Source organism: Eubalaena glacialis, chromosome 8, assembly GCF_028564815.1.
Source record: "Eubalaena glacialis isolate mEubGla1 chromosome 8, mEubGla1.1.hap2.+ XY, whole genome shotgun sequence".
Taxonomy (NCBI): domain Eukaryota; kingdom Metazoa; phylum Chordata; class Mammalia; order Artiodactyla; family Balaenidae; genus Eubalaena; species Eubalaena glacialis.
In genome coordinates, this window is record NC_083723.1 from 104,689,544 (window position 1) to 104,709,595 (window position 20,052).

A 20,052-nucleotide genomic window follows, 5' to 3' on the forward strand; every position below is an offset into this window, starting at 1 on the left:
AGTAACAGCAGACTTGTTAAAAATTTAAATGGCCTTTTTCTCACATCCCCATTGGTTGTGTTTATCTTTACCAATTTAAAATAGGAATGCTATCTTTAACTATTTTCTTATCAATGTAATTGTTTGATATAAATTGGTTTTTCTACAATTTGGATAAATTACATGTTTTTTGAGAAATAATTAACCTGAAAATAATTGGAAGGTATGCCTTCCAGTGCGTTAAGTTCCCTTTTAAACTTTTTTTTGTTATAAATTGGTAATTTTAGACCACTGTCTCTTATGTCCATATTCTTGAGCAGTTATAATTAAATTTCATAGTAAAATGTTTTCTTCATATAACTAAAGCAGCCAGTGGTATCAGAAATATAGTGTATTGCTATGCTCGTGGATAACGAAAAGAATTTATGTGTTGATTCAAAGTTCTCATGAATAGGATAGTCTTTCGCCTGAATAAAATCTACAAAAGCAATCCTGTATTTACTTAACTGACCCAAGATAAGACATTTTCTCCATGAAAAAATAGTGGGTTTTTTGTTTTGTTTTGTTTTTTTATGGAAAAGGTTGTGAGGAGGAAGGTTTTTATGGAGGAAGGCATGGATTCAGGAAATACAACCTAGGAAAGGATGTGAAGGGAATTTCCAGGGTCGGCCCAGGACATCTGCTGTGTAGCAGGCCCCACGGGTTACCATTTATGCAGAGGTCAATAGGCAGATGGCAGCGCTCCAGGGAGGGCTGTAATTTAAAAAGTCATGATTTTAGAAACACTGAATATCAGTTTAACCAAGAATTGTAATAGTAGTCTGTTGGAGAGCTGGAGTCTGTAGAAGTGGGAGTAGGGGCAGTCTGGGATGACATAGTGGATGGGAAGAAGGTGGAGTTCATTTGTGAACACCACAAGTCATGAGCCATAACTTTGAGACAGTTGAGTGGAATAGCAGACCTGAGGAGGGGTGTGGCTTGGCACTGCCTTGGGCATCCACGCTAGAGAAAGAGGATTGAAGAAAGGAAGAGAGCAGACTGGTAAGAGTTGATACCTTATCATAAGTAGATACAGATTTACATCTGCTCTCTATCTGAGACACAGATATACCACCATCTGCACTTTCTATACTAAAGTTATAAGTAGACTTTTTTTTTCTTGTCTTAGAGAATAAACGAAGGGCATTGTATTTCCTGTTGGTGATAAAATGCAGATTTTTCCCACTCAGAGGCTGTAACTGCATTTCTAAAGGTTAAATTGAATAATTCTCACAGCATAATTTCAGCAGGTTAAATTTGGGAAACTGAAAGTCATTTGATAAAAGAATAATCTCTGAGCCTGTATAGAATTTTCATTTGATTGGGAATTGGGTATTATTTTATTCACATTAAGCCGGATCACAGAATGATTTTATTTCAAGGTAGAAAAGAAATGTCAATAGGCATATGTACTTAGTAGTACTCTTTTCATTATTTGATGAGAATATTTCCTCTGTATAGCCAATTGAGGGATGACCTCATGCTTTCTCTTAGCCATTGCCTAAGAATTGATACTTTCTTATGGTGCTTTTGGGAAATGGCTAAGATTTTTCTTTGCTACGCTCTTCTAACCCCTTGCTTTCTCATCCAAACTATTTTCTGCTTAAATTTTTTAAAGTGCTTTAATGCACTGAATAGCTAGTTTAGTGGTTTACCTCAAACATAATTACTGAGTACTGAATTTTGAGCTTGTTATTCACTCTGAGCTACGTATAAACTAGTTGACGAGGAAATTTTGAGTTAAAAATGAAATTCTTGCATAGTCTACCTACCCTAGCCATTTTTTCTTGTTTATTTTTAAATTTAGGTGTAACTTATGGAGTTTTGATAAACAGGTATACACAAAGCCATCACCAAAGTCAAGAAAAGAGGCTTTCATCATCCCCCAAAATGCTTCCGTCCCCTTTGGAGTCAACCCCCAACCCTTCCCCTGGTCTATGGCAACCACGGATCTGTTTTCTGTCCTTACAGTTTAACTTTTGTAAGACTGTCGTAGAAATGGAGTCATGTATTTGAGGTTCATCCATGTTGTTGCCTACTTCCTCTTTATTGTAGAGTAGTATTCTGTCATGTGAGTGGACTACAGTTTGTTTATCCAGACCCCTGTTGAGGGAGATTTCAGTTCCGTCCAGCTTGGAGTGATGACAGATGAAGTCCAGGCCATATTCTGGGGATCCTCTAATCTATGTAACAGGATTTGACTTGCTTTTAGTTGGACTGCCACGATTGCTGGGATGCTGCTTTGCATGTTTTCATTCTAAACACATGACTGTGCTTCTCTTCTTAACATTTGCCAAGTCCTGCTTGCTTTTCTCAGTATTGTGCCTCATGGAACAGAGATAGATGGTGGGCAAGACCAACCAAATAAAAATACTCATAGACACCTGTCTTTTGCCGGGCTCTAGAAGGCAGGCGCATCCTCAATGATTCAAGTCTGATGGCGGAGGAATTTTCCCCTCCATGTTGGGGGCACAAAGGACATGGTCAACAGCTTTCGTCTTCCAGTGTGGGAAGCACACCACACTGGCTCCCTCTGCCCTTTGGTCTCTGCTTTTTTAGGCTGCCCTCCCTTAATAATTGGTAAAGAAGTAGAAGCAGGGAAGAAAACTGAAGGTCATGTTCTCTGAGTGTTCTCCCGATTAGAATGCAGCCTCCCACGTTGAGGGCTTTCTTCCAGCCTAGTGCTCCTGCAAATGTCCTCTTGCTTCATGCTCCCAGGAATGGAGCCCGGAGCCTGAAACGTGATTTCTCCTACGTTCTGACACGTTGGAGCCCGAGTGAGGTGCTGTGCCAGCTAACTAAACACTGTGAGAAACTGTAAACCATAGATGACACTTGATGAAAGATTATTGATGGCCCAGCTTCAGCACCTGTTTTTTCTCATGGTTTGTTTCTTTATAATTTTTTTTTTCCCAGAGTGGTTTTCTCTAGGGTTCTCTCCTGTGTTCACTTCATTCCTGTTAAACTTGCACCTCACTGATGTTTACACCCTCTACCAGTCCCTTTACCGACACTTCACCACGAAACATTGATAACCAGCCAGGGAAGGGGAGCTTCAAATGTTTAAGTGCTTTGTGGTAATGTTGGAGCTGGGCGTATTCCCAAGTATCTCCTCCCAGGGCCCCATTTATGTCAAGAGATTATCTTGCTATGCAGCTCATTCCTCAAAGAGAATCATAAACTCATTCTGTGAATTGAAACATCACATGGGGCCAATAGAGCCCCGTGGTTGGGAAGGAGGAAGAGTGTGTGGTGATGGATGACTTCTTTGCCTTTCTGGTCAGGGATGTAGTTGTGATTTGTCTTCCACATAGTTGCAGAGGTAATTCGCCTGGTCTGGGGAACCCTGACAAGATAGATACCTATGATGATGAATTACCACAATACAGCTTAAAATAACAGAGTGTGTTTGCTTCAGTATCCTTAGCCGTAAGTTCTGATTTCCATGTTCTCTTTTTCTCTCTGCATCTGTCCTCTTGTACACATAGACTTTGCTGCTTCAATATTAAGATTGGTTGGACCCAAACAGCATTGTGCTCTGGAGTCCTTGAGCCTCAGGTCAGCCCTGTAGATACAGGATTGTCAGCTCTTTTAGGGGAGAAACGCTCCTGGTTTGCTGGAGTGGGCAGTTCAGACCGCAACTATACCTGCAGGAAGCTTCATCACGTTTGATGGGCCTCTTTTGAGTTCAGTTTCTCAAGTGCTTGTGGAGTTGAATACCCCCATGGTACCATTATAAGCTCTGCATGTATTTGGTTTTAGTTCTTTTTCCTATGATGTTAATCAAAGAGTGATTGTGATGATGGGAACTAATTAGTGAGCGTCATTATTAACAGTTCTCATTTGAGACTTGCACATGATGATCCCGAGTGGTTAATTGTTAACTAATAAGTTTACTGATTCCCATTTCCCTGTGCTGTTTTGTGTGCCATGAGGTTTGCCTCTCACCAGTCCTAACCACGTTAATGCCTACTGTATGGCTATTTTCAATGGAAAAATCATAGAATTCACTTTGCTAACATCTAGTGTAAACGGACAGCCGAAATCCCTGTTCCAGAATTCAGAGAACTTTGATTTATGTAAGTTCTGTTCTTCAAGGATGCAGGGGACCTAGCTGTGTAAGTAGTGTTCTTGTGGACCTCTGTCCTGTGCCTGCCATATAAGGATTCTGCTTTCCTTGTTCTCTTTCCCACCCCACTCCCATTCACAACTTTCCCACTCTCCCAAACTTGGTAATTCATTGTACTCAGTTATTTCAAACATGTGTGCTTGCTTACACAGGAGGGATTTTTTTTATAGGCATTGACACGTGCACCCACATTTACAAGAAATTTAGCCTGACCATCCAGAAGTGAGGGCAGAGTAGGAGTGTATGATTAAGGTGTCTTTATAACCTTTCCCACTCCCTAAGGATCATCCTGCTTTTCTTCATCGTCCTTCAAAACCCTGCTCCTGTAACTTTGAAGTATAGATATTCAAATTCTTTGAAGTGAAGTCACCCCAGGCATGTTTGTTACATCGTTACTTTCTCAATTTCAAGGTGCATTGAGGAGGCAGAAACATTCCTTAAAGAGATGCCATCCACAATAGCAGGTTAAATGTAGCTAATACAACCTTAAATTAGCTTTTCTAGGAGTACAGGAAAATACTTACATTTGGTTTGTTTTGGAGCACAGGTAATGTGAAAACTGCCAGTGCAACAAAGAAGATTTATCTGTTCAGCACTGCAGTTACTTCTTGATTATTTACACCAGTGGAGGGGAATGTTAGTACAGAAAACAGAAAACTATAGCTAATTTATCTACATGGATTCTCAAAGCCTTGAGACTGTGTAACTCAACTATGACAACTATGGCAAATAGATTCCCAGACCTCATGTAAACCAGCCACAACATAGAAAACCTGAGGATGAGGGACTTTGCAACCAGACTTCTAAGCAGAAATATTTGATATTTAATAGTCTTACCTTGAAGTGAGCATCCTAAGTCTCAATGTTGTTATCTCTTTAAATTTGAGGCCTTTAATCTTTATTTTTAAAAATATGTTTGGAGTTATAAGGAAATCTGTCACTTCACTAAGTCTTAGAAGGTCCTGCTTTGCATTATTGGAAGAAAATTTTAAATGTCGTGTTAATGACATCCTTTGAACTTGATCACTTGGCTGCCCTTGAGAACCACCTGGCATCTTCAACCCCTCAGTAGGGCCTAAACTGGACTCTCTTGTACTGGTTCTCATAGTCATGCTTTCTCTTATTTACCTATAGCTGTAACCTTAGAAATGAGTATTGGAATCTAGCACATTGCTGTACTTTCATAGGCTCTTTGGAAGGCAAGTCATTTAGCCATAGCATTTAGTCCATTTTCTAATAATCAAAATTCCTAAAAAAAAAAAAAAAATTTCCATAGCTAAATTAGCAGAGAATGACTTACGGCTACATCACCTGAGGGAACTTATCAATCTGCCTTGCCAGTCTTTTCATTTGAGCCACTGAAACAAATATTAAAGGTTTCAAGAATTTTTGTATTGAAAAGGAATTTGCCAAGCAAAGGAACAGCTTGAGATGACAAGGAAAGACGGACACCATTGTCTGCCTGTGACTGAGATTTGAAAGAGTTGACATCTTTTGGTGATTACATTCAATTTAATTGGCTTTATAAGAATTTTTTATTTCTAAAACTCTACCACCTTGGACAAGATTTCCGTCTTTTCCTTTAACGGGTGGTCCACGGGCATATCACCTGCTCCAAGCCTTTGGAGCATTTGCCTCAAGAGGATGGGGAGCTCCACGTCTTATCTTACGGTTTTGCCTCTGGAAAGAGACATGGCCAATTGTGGTGGGCTTTTAAAGTTTGCTTTCATGCCTTCGATTGTCACCGTTGGCTTTCACTTCTAATCTTTGTCATAATCGATGGCATGTCACGTTCTCTTTGCTGTCCTCCCATGTATTTCTGGAATAGGACTAAGTTGTAGGTTGAGACTTAGGAGGAGTGAGGAACATCCATTGGTTTATTTTTATCTATCTGTCTGTCTGTCTGTCTGTGTGTCTTACATAGCTAATAGTAGGGCCCCTTCGTTTCTCCTTGATTCTCTGAGTAAGTATGTCTCTTGATAAACTAAGTAATTATTTAGCAAAATAGGAGAATCTGCTGCAACTTCCTTTTTTAGTATTAACATTAAAGGTGTACCTGTGCGTGCGCTGTTTTATTCCTGTAAGCATCTTTTTCTCAGGTAAATACGTCCAAGAGACAGTGATGAGCAAATGTCTATTTCTGAAAAATATAGATTACTGCGGTCTTGAGGGAAGGCCTTCTCTTTAGAGACCTTAAGTTGCCTAATGATTTGTGATAATCAATTTGATAATTGTTGACTTATTGGCTCAGCTCAGGAGTAATATCCCAGATTTATTCTAGCATGGCAAGAGGATTTTAATCAGGTAGTGCCTTCTTTCCCATGGAGCATTTGTCTTGCTTGGCTGTTCTGGACTTCAGCCAACTGCCAGAAAGGCATTTTCCCACTGTGTGTGGATAGTAGAATGTGTATTTGCTTAAGTGTTCATTGGGGGAGTTTCCAACCCACTAAAGCTCATTGTTACCTTACCTTTTACCAATGTGCCCTTAGAAACACTGAGAATGGATGACTGTCTCTCCTTTTCTCTGGGAATCTGTTTGAAGGGAAGGATGAATCTCATTACTATAAATATTGTTTTCATCCCAGCCTACCTCACTGCTTCTGAATGAGAGGAGCCCCTTTGGCTGCTGTGAAGACTCTCAGATGCTTGATGGCTTGTTAAATTTTCATTATCTAATGTGCATTAATTTAGGTACAATAGCTCTGCTGCTCTGAGTTAGGAAGGAAGAGCTTGGCGAGTGCAGACAGCGTATGTCATCCGAGTCAGGAAAGTGTGCAGAGCTTGCTGTCCTCAGAGGGAGTTTGCCAGTGGGCTGGCTGCGCTGAAAACCTCCGAAATTCATCCAGTGACTATTCCCCCAGCACGTGCCGTGTGATACTTTGATGCTTGCTTACTCTATCATCTGTTTAATTAGCTTGAGAGACTGAAAGGACTTGATGGCTCTTAGCTCCTCCAAAGCTGAGAGCTCTGAGGTTCAGAAGGTCCATGATTTGGTACTCTTGAGGGTAGAATGCATGCAGTTTGTGTTGATGCGTGAAAAAAGTTTAAAAAGCCCTGTGCAGTTTCATGTGTTTTTCTTGTTTCTATAATTACTTGCGCTGACATGATGCAGTACTTACTGGTCCCTGTGGTTCACATCCTGCCGTTGCAGATTTCCCAGGCTGGGAGCAGGAGCAGTGTGCCCCAGGTCCTGGCTCATCCCTCAAAAGCGTGGAGAGCAGGGCTTGCAGTATTGGTGCCCAAAGAAGGCTGCGCTCTCCTCCTTGTTAGGAAAACATAGCCTATTAAAGTTTGAAGATGAACTGTTTTGGGTTTCCTGGGAAAGGGCTTTAGGGGCTGTATCAGGAGCCGGGTGTCACAGGTTTTTTTTGTTCGTTTGTTTGGGGTTTTTTTAATGAAAATTAAAGGTTAGATTAATCTCCAAAGAAGGTGAGTATTGGTCTTCTCCCCTCAATTTTATGTAGAAGGAAGAAGAGCTCTTTTTCCTATTCCAGAGAAGGAGTGAAATTCTCATTGCAGGGCACCGTCCTAACTTTTATATCCACTTTAGTAATTGAACAGACGGGAGAAGAGAGTGAGAATATTCTGGAAGCTTTTGATTATATTTCTCCTATGAAAGTCACATGGGTATCTTGTTTTTGTCCTGGTTTCAGAAATGTCTGATATGCTAGGGTTTTTCTCCCAGCTTCCTGTGGTCTGCCAGACTTTTTGCCCTAGACCAGAGAGAAAGAAACATTTACCTAGATTCCATTACTTTTCTAACAATTCTTATTTTCTCCCCCAGGACACCCAAAAAGCAAAGCAGTTTCTGCCCTTCCTTCAGCGGGCAGGTCGTTCTGAAGCCGTGGTGGAGTACGTGTTCAGTGGGTCTCGTCTCAAGCTGTATTTGCCAAAGGAAACTTGCCTTATCACCTTCTTGCTTGCAGGTAAGTCTTCTGTGTTATGTGTTGTTCTGAAAATTCTTCGTGGAGCTCGGAAGTCATCCCTGGAGGTCACATGCCCTCCTTTCTATAGGACTTGGAGCCCATGTAGGTGCTTCAACCTCTAATTGAGACGTGAACACAGAGTTCCTAGGTTTGATCCCGCTGTTACTGCAGACCCAGCACTGGTCCTATCCTGCTTCTCATTCCCGCCAACCACAGGACGTAGGAGCGCAGGACAGCTAACAAGACAGCCCGTATCCTCACACAGCCTGAGTGAAGGGAATTCCAGACATAGGAAAGCATTAATGATGGCGTGCTCACGGTTGGTGTCGCCCATTTGGGATGGACCGCCCTGCTGTGTTAGTCACGGGCAAGGCCACAGAGACGCCGAGACGCTCTGCCCTTGTAGCGCCACAGGCAGTGCCACTTGTGGTCTTTTATTCTTTTCAGGTGTCATCAGGATCCAAATCCTTTATGAAACCCCAGATGTGCCATTACCTTCACAGGCCCCTGCGTCCCTGGTATTTCCCTCTTGCACTAAGGGTGCCAGGCCAGGGCAAGCCTTCCTCCTTTCCTTTGCTGACTGACTGTCCATCTTTCTTATCCTGTCTTATCTAGTAACATTTCACAAGCCAGCAAGTCTATGTGTGAACTGTGCTCTTTGAGAAATTTACATGTGTGCATTCAAGGGGCAGACAGTTTCATTTCTTCCCTGCCGACAGACAAGAAAGTTATTTATTTCCATCAGTACTTCGCAGCTGTGGTCTTTGAGGGAGAGGGTCACCCCACCCCGATATACACTCCCAAAGATTGTATTCCATTGTGTTTACCCACTGTACGCCACCTCCTCTGAGGCCAGCCTGTTGCCTCAGCACTACTTCTGTTGAATCCTGGGGTAGAATTTGCCATGGGGGAAGAGAACTGGGGGCTGTGTTTGCCATCCCCTGCCAGATCGCCTCAGCCTTGCTCTTCTCGAAGGCACTGATGGTTTCTTCCCCATAAGGGTCTCCCTCAGGCCCCAACTAAATGGATTGTTAAGTGCGATTAGTCACTTACCGAGCACAGGGCCGTGAAGCTCACTGTTGCTGCTTGGCCCTCACTGCTCCATGAGGCTCCTGAGCTCTCTTAAGAGGTTACTGATCACTGCCCAGCTCTGCAGGCTTTCTGCAGCTCAGGGGCAGCTCTAGAGAAGAAAGGCCGCAAGAAGTCCATACCTCACCGGAGGGCTGTGCTTTCGTGTCTGCGAATATGAGTTGTAAGTAAACTGAGGGGCAGAGTGGCAGTGTGTGTGAGTCCTTTCATGGAGCCATTTGTGCCCTTTTTCTTAAGATTTCTGTAGCGGAGGAGTTTCTTAGCAGTGAATTCTTGTTACAGGGTTTGAGGTATATATTCAACTCATTCTTTGCTCTCTGCCTGCAAAACAAAAGCATCCTTTTGGCAGAGCTTTATCCCAGAGGTGTGAAAGAGAAACAGTATTATTCTTTCCTGGAAACTTGGCTGCAGATCTATAGGGGAAAGAAAACATTGAAGTTCTGGCTTCCAAACTTAAAACCACCTGAATGGAGCCGGCTCAGAGCTTTAAACCTGTCTTGCCTGGAGTTTTCCTGCAGAACCCTTCTGGTGGTACCTTGCTGAAACACAAGCAGCCTGATCACTCAGCTCGGCATCAGCCGGTTCCTCTGTGTACTTGGCATTATTCTAAGCTTAGCAATTCAAAAGGCATTGCTTGAGTTAACTTACACGGTGAAAGATAGATTACAGAAGCAAATTCCTGATAAAAATATAAGCTTTTACATTTTTCTCCTGCCGTACTCTATGCAGTTGTATTATGCATCTTCTGATTTCTTTAGAAACCCGGCAGGGATACAGGACATTGAAAAGTTGGAAAAGAAAGCTGGCCTCGGTTTCAATCATGGCTCTGCTCTGTACAAGCAGGGGACTTTAGGGACGTTTGTTTTTTGGGTTTTTTTGTTTTTTGTTTTTTGTTTTGACTCTTCAAACGTTAGTTTACGCATCAGTTAACTGGAGAAAGTTTCTTGCCTTTCAGGATGTATAAAGGTTTAGAGCAAGCCTGCCATAAAGCAGATCATCAATAAATGTTTCCTTCCTGTTCTTCTCACAAAGACTTAGTGAATTCATAACTAGAGCTTTCACTTAACTGTATGGAATGGCACAGTTGTGCAGTATGTGTGCACGTACCTGTGGCTCTACCACGGAGACTTTGACCTCCCCATTAATTCAAATAAATCAAGAGAAGGAGCTAGGAGCTGTCCTAGCCTCCTCCTGACTAAGCAAAATGCTCACTAAAAGAAAAGCTACTGGCTTTCCTCTTTGAGTCTGGAGCAAGGAACTCTGCATCCCGGTAAGACACAGTCCTAGGTCTTAAGCTCTAGAGGGAAGACAGATACATGAACAAACTGTAGTGTTGGGTGTTAGGTGAGAAAATAGAATTATTTACAATGCACAGAAGTAGCACAGAGGAGAGAATGGTTGGTTAGGTGGAGATCAGGGATTGTGTATCTGAGCTGTGTTTTAAAGGACAAATAGGAGTTTGCAATGTTGTAAGAACAGGATGGGAGGGGAGGAAGAGAGGAATATTCTAGATAGAGGTACCAGCAGGTACAAAGATGTAGAGGTATGATACATTCTGATGTGTCCAGGAAACCATGAATCCTTTGGTATTGGTGGGGTATAAAGAGTGAAGAGTGGGGTGAGGCTGGAAACACAGATGGAAGCTAGTCTTCTGTGGAATATACTGTGGACCCTCAGAGGCGCTCAAGGTATCAGGGGCGTGTCATGCTCACACTTGTGTTAAGAAAGTTTATTTTGGTAGATATATTGGCATACGTGAGGCTGGAGGCTGGGAGAGTGGTTAAGAAGCAAGAGGGATAGAGGCCCGAAATCTGGTGATGGAGGAGAGGAGAGATTGGAAGAGTATTTAAGAGGAAGACTTCCTAATTCAGGGAATGACTGAGGTTTTTTGGTCAAGGATGGGGGATGACATTGAGTATGGGAAAGAAAGTAAACAGGTCCAAGGCTTGAGTTATTGGGCAGATTTTGATGTCCACCAGCAAGGGCGACACTCAGAGTAGGTTCTTGGAACAGGTAGTTGGTGGTCAGAGGATTAGATGGAGAATCCTCAGAGAGCGTCTTCCGGAAGCCAAGGGAGGGGAGAATTCCAAGGAGTCAGCAGTGTCGGGTTTTACCTTAAAAGATCAAGTAGTTAAAAACTATGGAGTGATTTTATACTATTGATTAATTGCTAAGTCACAGATGATCTTTGTCAGTACGATTGGGGAGTAAATGTGGGCAGTAAGGAACAGAATTTAAAATAGACTGCTCTTCACAGCAATCTAATAGAATGGAAAAAGGAGTACAGAAAAGTGAATGCTAAAGGGTCAAGGGAACATTCTGAGGATGTCAGCATCTTGAGTACTTTTATAACCAATTCTTAGGATTGGCGCAGAACGTGGCATGGGTACTTGGAAAAGCTGTTCAGTATACCTATTGTCTTCAGAGTGCCAGTTATAGACTGTAAAACTCAACGAAGTCTCCTTGGCTAATGAGGATATAAAAGAGATGAAGTGAGAAGATATCAGGAACTTGAGAAGCACTGGTCTGAACAGGAACTCAGAAAGGATACAAGTAAATGATTGCTAGGGCAGTGACCCTGCGGAGACAGAATGAATGCGATGGAGAACATGGCTGGAGGATCCTAGAGAGAAGGGTCCCTCGGTCATCCGGGACCAACCACAAAGCTGAACGTCAGCGTAGACAGACACGATGCTTACACCGTGCAGCTGCTCACCTGGAAGGTGGTCCTCATGGCACAGCTTGGCAGCTCTCTGTGGAATGTGCCCTGCACCCTGTAAAATTGATGTCTGCTGGAAATGACGTTAGGGTTGTGATTCTCAAGGGGAAAGTCAAGATAATTGTTCAGCAATCCCATATGTGCTGGTATCATTGCTCCCAGCCTTTTGGAGAGCCCTCTGGATTTCAAGGTGGGGTGGACACTTTCCGTTTTTACGTGGCCTTTTTTGGGCAGACGGCCCCGCAGCTTGACAGGGAGTGGCATTTGGCCCGAGCCAGCTGGCCTCTCCGTCATGGTTCCTGCACCCCTGCATGTGGAATGATTGCTTGGTCAGATGGGATAGCAGGTGGGGCTGAGCAAAGTCAGCTGTAGCTAACAGGCCAGCGCCTCCTGAGAGCTCTTGCCCTTCAGTCCTCTGAGCACCTGGCTTAGGTTCAGCCGGTGAGCAGGTGACCTTACCGCCTCAGAACTGAGACGGTTCAAGGTCCCCCCGCCTGCTGCTGTGGCCTCCTCCTATGTGCACATATTTCAGTCTCGGAGGCAGTCACAGGCAGTTCTTGTCCTGAGTTAACAGAAAGGTCAACATTCCTCAGGCCCCCCACACTTGTTTAAAAGCATCCTTTTTCCTCATCTGGCATTTAGTGAGCTCCATACATTTCCTTCTCTTAGAACAAAAGCAGTTTACCTTTAGTCTTTATTTTTAGTTCATTTTCACTTGTCCTGTGTGTCACCTTTTACTTAGTATCTCGTCTAAAGGGATATGGAGGCACATATTTGCAGATTGCTTGGCCCATGATTCACATTTTTATTTCAAAGCGCAAGTGGGCCTGGAGTGTGTGCCTTATTGCTGTGACCTTTATATTATGTTGCCTTATTTTGCATTACTTTCTTAGCTCTGGGCTACTTGGGTCATGCTGAGGGCACAGTTCAGGAAGTTGTCCTGTTGGCTAAGCATAGCAGGTATCAAGTTAGTGCCTGTAAACCAAATGCCTGAATGAGAAGAGGGTAATAATTTGAGGTTTCAGTGTAAAGTAATCTAAGGAGTCTTGTGTCAGATATTTGGAGTCTTCTAACTCACTGAGCCTACCCCATTTACATATCCGTGTTTGTTCTTAACAGTGGGACAGCAGTAAGCGCGAGGAATTGTGGACCGAGACAGGTTTGGCATGGTGGGGAGTGGATGTCGGTCACCTGGGGTGGAACTCACGGTACAAACCACCTAGAATGCAGCAGCCACCTGGCAGGGGGTTTCCGTGTGGATCGCAGCAGGTGACTTATAATTAACCACTTACCTAGTCATATGAAACAAGACTAGAAAATGAGACTTTTCTTTGCCTGCCCTTCGGCATTTTTCAATTTTTTTTTCTCTTTGATTACAAGTCCCCTCTTGAAGCTGCCTTATGACAAGGGAGGCAATGAGGAGAGGTCCTAGATGTCTGGGGTTTGATAAATGGTGGCGGGTATGTGCATGATGAGCTAAAGGGTTGGCTGTGTGTCCTTCCACCCTGAATGCCTTTGAACAAAGTACCTCATTTCCTTCTGTCTCTGTAATGTCTCTTCTCCAGCCAATCCTAATAGGAATATCAACTGCCTGTTTCAGTAGACCAAGAACTTTAATGAGGGAGAAGAGGGAAGGTGAACAGGAATATCGTCCTCATCTCCTGGCCCCAGGAATGGTGGATCCCCATTGATTACCAGTGCCTAACCAAATTAACACAACGCCAATGCATGTTTAAGTGAGAAATCCCATTCTGCTATCACAGAGGTGCTAATGAATCCGGCTGCTATTGTAGTTGTGTTTGCTGGGCTTCTATCCTTAATTAAGCAGTTACAGGGTCTGCTGATACTTATGAATTCTTTTCAGATACTTTAATTGAATTGCAACTTAATGGATATTTGTAAAGTGCAGTATTCTTTCTCTTGGGACTTGCCCATTTGGTGCTGTCTCTGCCTCCTACTTGCTTCCAGTTGGGTCCCATTACTGGAAATGGGCAGCTTGACATGAAACTTTTCTAGGGCTGCTCTAGTTGTTCACTTTTAAAGGTATTGTGAATTATACGAATTACATTTGTGCCAGAAGGTCCTCTAGGGTCACTGGCCAGAAAATATTAGCACAATAAGCAGGTTTGGGGAGACTTTTTTAATGAGGCCAAGATTTTTATAAGCCCGCTAAAAGAAACACAGTCTCTGATAGCTTGTGGATGATGCTTAAATTAATCAGATAATTTCTGCTTTCTTGAATGTCTTTTAGTCTAATAGTTGAGACAGCCATATGAAAAACTTTAACAGGGAAAAACAAAATGGAGCTATGAAAAGTATAGGCAACATACCATGAGAATGCAGAGGAAAGAACAATCAATTGAGGAATAGAAAAGACTTCCCAAGGGAGATGGTATTTGAGCATCCAAGAAGATCTGGAACATTTTCTTTTGGCAAGCTGGGTGCGATTCATTTAGGCAAAACAACTTTGCCTATATTATTAGCTCTCAGAAAGAGTCGCGTAAAGAAATGGATGGACTCATCAATCATTTTTCCCTCTGCTTTTGTCTGGTCGTGTAAATCTCCTTCTTGGCTCTCCCACCATGGAACATTCAGCGCTCTGCCCTTAGCTCCCCGTCTCTGCAGGCAGACCATCACCCATGGTCACGTGGATGGAAGTGCAAGCCTACGATTACAGCCTGATTATCTTCCATCTTTAGATCGTGAATCATCCCCAGAATGAGCCTCCTCATGTTTGTGGGTCACTCAATCGCATGGCTATTTAATAATTTTTTTATATCCACTGGGCACTTTGCTAGGAATATTGAAATGCGTAAGATATCGTGCCAGCCTTCAAGCAAAGTACTTGTATCTACCGAAGTACAGGATATATAGACATGAAGAAAATAAATATTTGTAAGAATTATAAGGGGAGGAGAAACAATTCCTAGCCTTTTATAAAATTATTCTTCTGTGATACTGTCAAAAAGGCTAAGGCAATCCTGATTCATAACCCAGAAGTACAATATCCAGAGAGGGATAGAGCCAAGTGCTGACTCAGCCGCGTCAATTCAGGCCTGGAGTGTGATGTTCCATCTGAGGACCACGCTTTTAGGGAGGACATCAGCAAACTGCAGAAGGATCAGAAGACAGTGACCTGGGTGGTAAGAGACCTAGGAAGGCCGGTACCCAAGGACTAGTAGAGGCATCAAAGGAGACGTACAGGACACAGTCGAGTGTCTCAGGGTAAAAGAGGCAAGGATTCAATTTTTTTCAGTAGTCACTTTAATTTTTTTTTTTTGATTGAGACAGAGTAATAAAGACATCAATACAAATAAGATTTGTTCAGCATGGTTTAATGGCAGCCACAGACCTTGGAGCTAGAACACTTAAAGATGCGTTCTTGCTCTCCCGCTTCCTAGTTAATTATTTCCATTAGACTGGCCTCCTTATCTTGGTGTGATGCTGGGACCTAGAGGTGAGGGAAGCAGCAAGGCCCATATGGCAGTTCCCAGCCAGTCAGTCCAGAGACTCCAGCAACTGAGGGGGAGAGGGTCCTAGTGGTGGCCCTACCTTCTGCGGAGTCAGTCTGAGGGGTGGCACAGCCTCCCAATTGGGATGTTCTGCCCTCACCATCTCAGTTGGGTTTCCCGTGCCAAGAAAAGAAAGATGTTGATTTATCCTCAGTTTCTGGATAGGCCCATTGGTTGCCTCTGGGTGGATAGGTCAAAGGTAAGTGAAAAGCACCCTTGCATCCTAAGTCCTCTGACTTCTGCCTTTTACTCTTGCTGCTCCGGAGTTCTGATATCAATGAGATAAGGGGGAAATATCCTGCAGAGGTATCAGGCCTGTTCTCTGCAGTGCTTATGAGAGCCAGTAGAGTGGTACAAGAGGGTCAGACCTGTGAGTTTTTCCCCAAGCCTTCCTTTTTCCATTCCTTCTCCTCCCCTCCTACTCTAAGGTTCTTTCTGAGTCTGTTAAAGGTTATTTAGGCAGCCTTCCACCTGGTGGGCATGGGGGGAAGGAATGGAAAGCTTACAGAGCTCTGATGGCTGTTCTTTGCTGCAGTCTTTCCAACACCAGCACCTGTCTCTGGTTGTGCCCTGATGCCTCGGTTCTAATCCCATTCTTGTGGCGTCCCCAGAAAAATAAATCTCAGTGTGAATATTTCAGTGCCATCTTGTCAGCCTACTGGCATTTTCCACCAGCGATTTAGTAGTAATGGTGGCAAGCAGCAGCATCCACGATTGGGCTACTCACCACTTCCCCACTCTGAGGGGGTATCTATTTGGCCAGCCTAAGAGTAGGAAATGGCATGTCCTGGATGCAGGAGAGGGAGTGTAAATGGTGTGGTAATTTGACATTAAAGGGAAATGCTTAGAAATCTGGTAATGGGCAGCCCTGGGGTGAACAGTGTACACTGTGCCCATAAGACTTAATCTTGGTTGCTATGGGAACCACCTCTCACATTCCCCTTTCAAACAGAGATATGACTGGATTTTATTTATTTTTATTTTTTTTAATAGATTTATTTATTTTTGGCTGTGTTGGGTCTTCATTGCTGTGCGTGGGCTTCTCATTGCGGTGGCTTCTCTTATTGCAGAGCATGGGCTCTAGGTGCACAGGCTTCAGTAGTTGTGGCTCGCAGGCTCAGTAGTTGTGGCTTGGGAGCTCTAGAGCGCAGGCTCAGTGGTTGTGGCCCATGGGCTTAGTTGCTCCACGGCATGTGGGATCTTCCTGGACCGGGGCTTGAACCCGTGTCCCCTGCATTGGCAGGCAGATTCTTAACCACTGCGCCACCAGGGAAGCCCATGACTGGATTTTAAAAAGCAAAAAAGTTCTTCATCATTGAAAAGTGTCTTTGCCCCCAAGCCCCGGGTCTTTGCACACCTTGGGTTCCTTTCAGAAAGTTTTCCTGAGGCTTCCCCAAACTAATGGAATGGATTTGCTAGAGTCTCTTCCTGGCCCTTTATATAACAGCACTGACATGGGCATTAGAACACGTGGTGTCCAGTATGGGCAGCTAGCCCAAGCACACTCTCCTGTTGCCCCTGAGGGGCGCCATGGGTTTCCACTTAAGGAACTGGATAGGACCACTGGTCACATCATGATGGGCTCTGAGGAAGCCCAAGGAGCTGTGCTCGGTCTCAGTGCCATGGGATCGGTCCCAGATCCTGATGTAGGGCTGCCAAGCACAGACCTTGTAGGAGCCAGAACAATTCACAGAAGTTCCTTTCATATTTGGAAGGCGTCTGAGACACAACCGCATTCTCAGTCGTGGTTTTTCATCATTAGAGCTTTTTCCCATTTATTTAAATTACCCACTTAATCCAGGCCTTGTATGTTTTCAGGGTTTTTTTTCTTTTTTTTTAATAGATTTATTTATTTAATTATTTATTTATTGGCTGCGTTGGGTCTTCCATGGCTGAATATGGGCTTTCTCTAGTTGCGGTGAGCGGGGGCTACTCTTCGTTGCGGTGCGCGGGCTTCTCATTGCAGTGGCTTCTCTTGTTGCGGAGCATGGGCTCTAGGCGCGTGGGCTTCAGTAATTGTGGCTTGTGGGCTCTAGAGTGCAGGCTCAGTGGTTGTGGTGCATGGGCTTAGTTGCTCCGTGGCATGTGGGGTCTTCCCGGACCAGGGCTCGAACCCGTGTCCCCTGCATTGGCAGGCGGATTCTTAACCACTGCGCCACCAGGGAAGCCCCTGTTTTCAGGGTTTTTTTAGACCGTCCTTTGCCTGTGATAAAATAAATGAGAATCTACGTCTCTATTCAGCGGCCTTTGATTTCTGGACATACAGCTCCCTGCAAAGTTGACTTACAGGCTTCTAAATGGGATTTGGAGAAGCTTTCTGTCTAAGCTTTTTGGATTCCCTGTAATTTTCCTTATTATACTCACGCTTTACAATTAGCAGTCCTGAATAAACCCTAGTAACTCCCATGCTTACCTTCACTATATGAAGGAAGATATTTAAATGGACCAGTTAGTTAGTCTACGGCGGGTGGAGAAGTTCCCATTTCCCTGCCCTGGTGTGCCTCCTCTTCCTGAGCTTGTACATCTGCTAGTGATTTTTCTAGGGTTAATTTGGGTGTTTTTATTTTTAAATTGGAACATGGTGTCTGTCTCTTCTCTGTGTGTGTTTTGGATGCAGCCCCTGTGCTAGGCATGCGGTTATTAACTCTACTGATATACCAGTTCGCTCATTAGCATTTGCATTTTAAATTACAAGCTAGAGCAGACGACATTTATGCTATATTTGTACCACTGCCTTCTTCATGAATGATGTCGTATGTGCAGGGACTGCAGAAATAACTCCTCTAGGGCCCTGAGGTATTTTAGTCTCTTCTTCAACAAACTATTTCTTTTTTACTCTTGATTCTCACTGTTTGATGGAAAAGAATTTAAAAATTCCCTAAGTTTAGCCTTATTTGTGAGTACTGCTGATTAGGATGTGCTGATGACAGACCAACCCTTCATATCAAAAGAGGCCTAGTGCGTGGAGTGGCCGCTTTCCCTCTCACGTGATGCGCCTGATGAGCAGGCTGCTTTGACTAGAGAGGAGGGAGTTTCTTCCCCACAGCTTGGTGGGTGGGGAGACGTGGTAACAGATACTTGTTTTCGCTTCTATTCAGGCTCACACCCCTCTCTTCTATAGTTGAATAGTCAGAGGTTATTTTTTTAACACCTGTTATTGCTTGGCGCTGCAAGGGGAAAGAGAGGGAGATAGTATATGCCTTTAAGGAGCTTCTTTTTGACAAGAAACATTTAGATTACACCACAGTACAGCACATACTTAAATAAATGCCAGTAGTTAAGTTCTCTTCGGGGAACTCTTCCTCTTGGCACATGGAAACTCCACCGCCTAGATCATAAGAACCAAGTCAGAAGTGCCCAGTCATGGATTGTGGACCTGGGAACGGAGCCTCCTAGGCTGAGGCGTGCCCAGCTCTGCCTCAGCCAGGGTTTGGCTGGTTTCTGGCAGCAGATTGAGGGCCGGAAGTAAAGCTCTGGTAGATAGCTGTGCTTTCACATCATTGTGCTCTTTCTTTGTGGTAACAAATGGTGGTTCTCTGAGGTCTGTCACAGGGACCCTTCCTCTTGGTGAATTCTGGCTTTTAAAACACATCATGAAAAATCCAGGGAAGTCACACTGGAAAATAGATGTGCATTCTAGGTAATAAATACAGAGGTAGGTAACAATTCTTTATCCACTCTGTCTTGCCCATCAGCTTTTCAGAAGAAGTTTAAAAGTTTGAAAGGTCAATGCGCACGACAGACTTCATGAAGAATTGTTACCTACCTCTGTATTTCTTTTCTTCCATGAGGATGGTTTGTGTTTCATGTCTGGTGTACTCTGTTAGACGTGTCCTTTAGTGGCTTCCATGAGCTCTGGCCTCCAAACACAGGAGCCTCAGTGTTTATGTGTTTGTTTACTTTTTTTTCCCTAGTCTCTAGTTTCTTTTGATCTCTATTCCTGTTACCTGGCAAAATTGTTCTCCAGAAACTGAGTCTAACAAGGCAAGTATAGATGGCATGGAGGAGATGAGCAGGTCCCTGGAGTGTTTGGAGTAATGAGCAAAGCATGAGATCCAGTGGCTGGCGTCACAGTGAAAGTACGGTTCCTTGGGGTTGTATGGTGGCAGGCATCTAGATGGTACTCAGAGTGTTCAGAGTCTCATTTGTAAATGCTACATGAGGATGCTGGTGGAAACAGTTGAGACAAACAGCTCACTAAAGACCCAAGGAATCCCACAGACTCTTTCATGTTTTCATGACATCTGTTATCAGGTGAAGGACTGCTTGCTGCCCATCACTTCCCAGCCTGCTGGGGCTCCAGAGGAGGGGGATGGGGTTGACTGCCTGAGCTCCCCCAGCTGCCGAGCCATCCAGCACCCTCGCAGTTCCCTGCACCTTCCTCCGCTCTGTCCACGGGTTCTGACAGAGACCTTGAACTAAGTGGGTTAGGAATAAACTGCTTGAATGCGTTTGTGCAGATAGCTTCTCTCACCAGCTCTCTGAAGTGCTTTTTGAAATACACGGGAGCCCTTTGTGTAAACTGCTTTATAAGCTGTGAAGTCCATTGTCACTGCTCTCTGCAGCCAGCATGTCTCTAACCTAAGTAATGTGGACTTGGCTCCTGGACAGGGCTGGGGATTGGCACCGGCAGCAGCAGCGCTGCCCCCCAGAGTCACC

The 20,052-nt window shown here is 43.9% G+C and overlaps 1 protein-coding gene across 1 annotated transcript in view; it reads left to right on the forward strand.

Annotated features, from left to right (window-relative positions):
* SND1 (staphylococcal nuclease and tudor domain containing 1) overlaps positions 1-20,052 on the forward strand; it is a 429,076-nt gene that overhangs the window by 274,638 nt on the left and 134,386 nt on the right. The window contains exon 15 of the mRNA XM_061198696.1: positions 7,932-8,073. Within this exon, the coding sequence (XP_061054679.1) occupies positions 7,932-8,073 (142 nt within the window). The remainder of the gene's footprint in view (positions 1-7,931; positions 8,074-20,052) is intronic.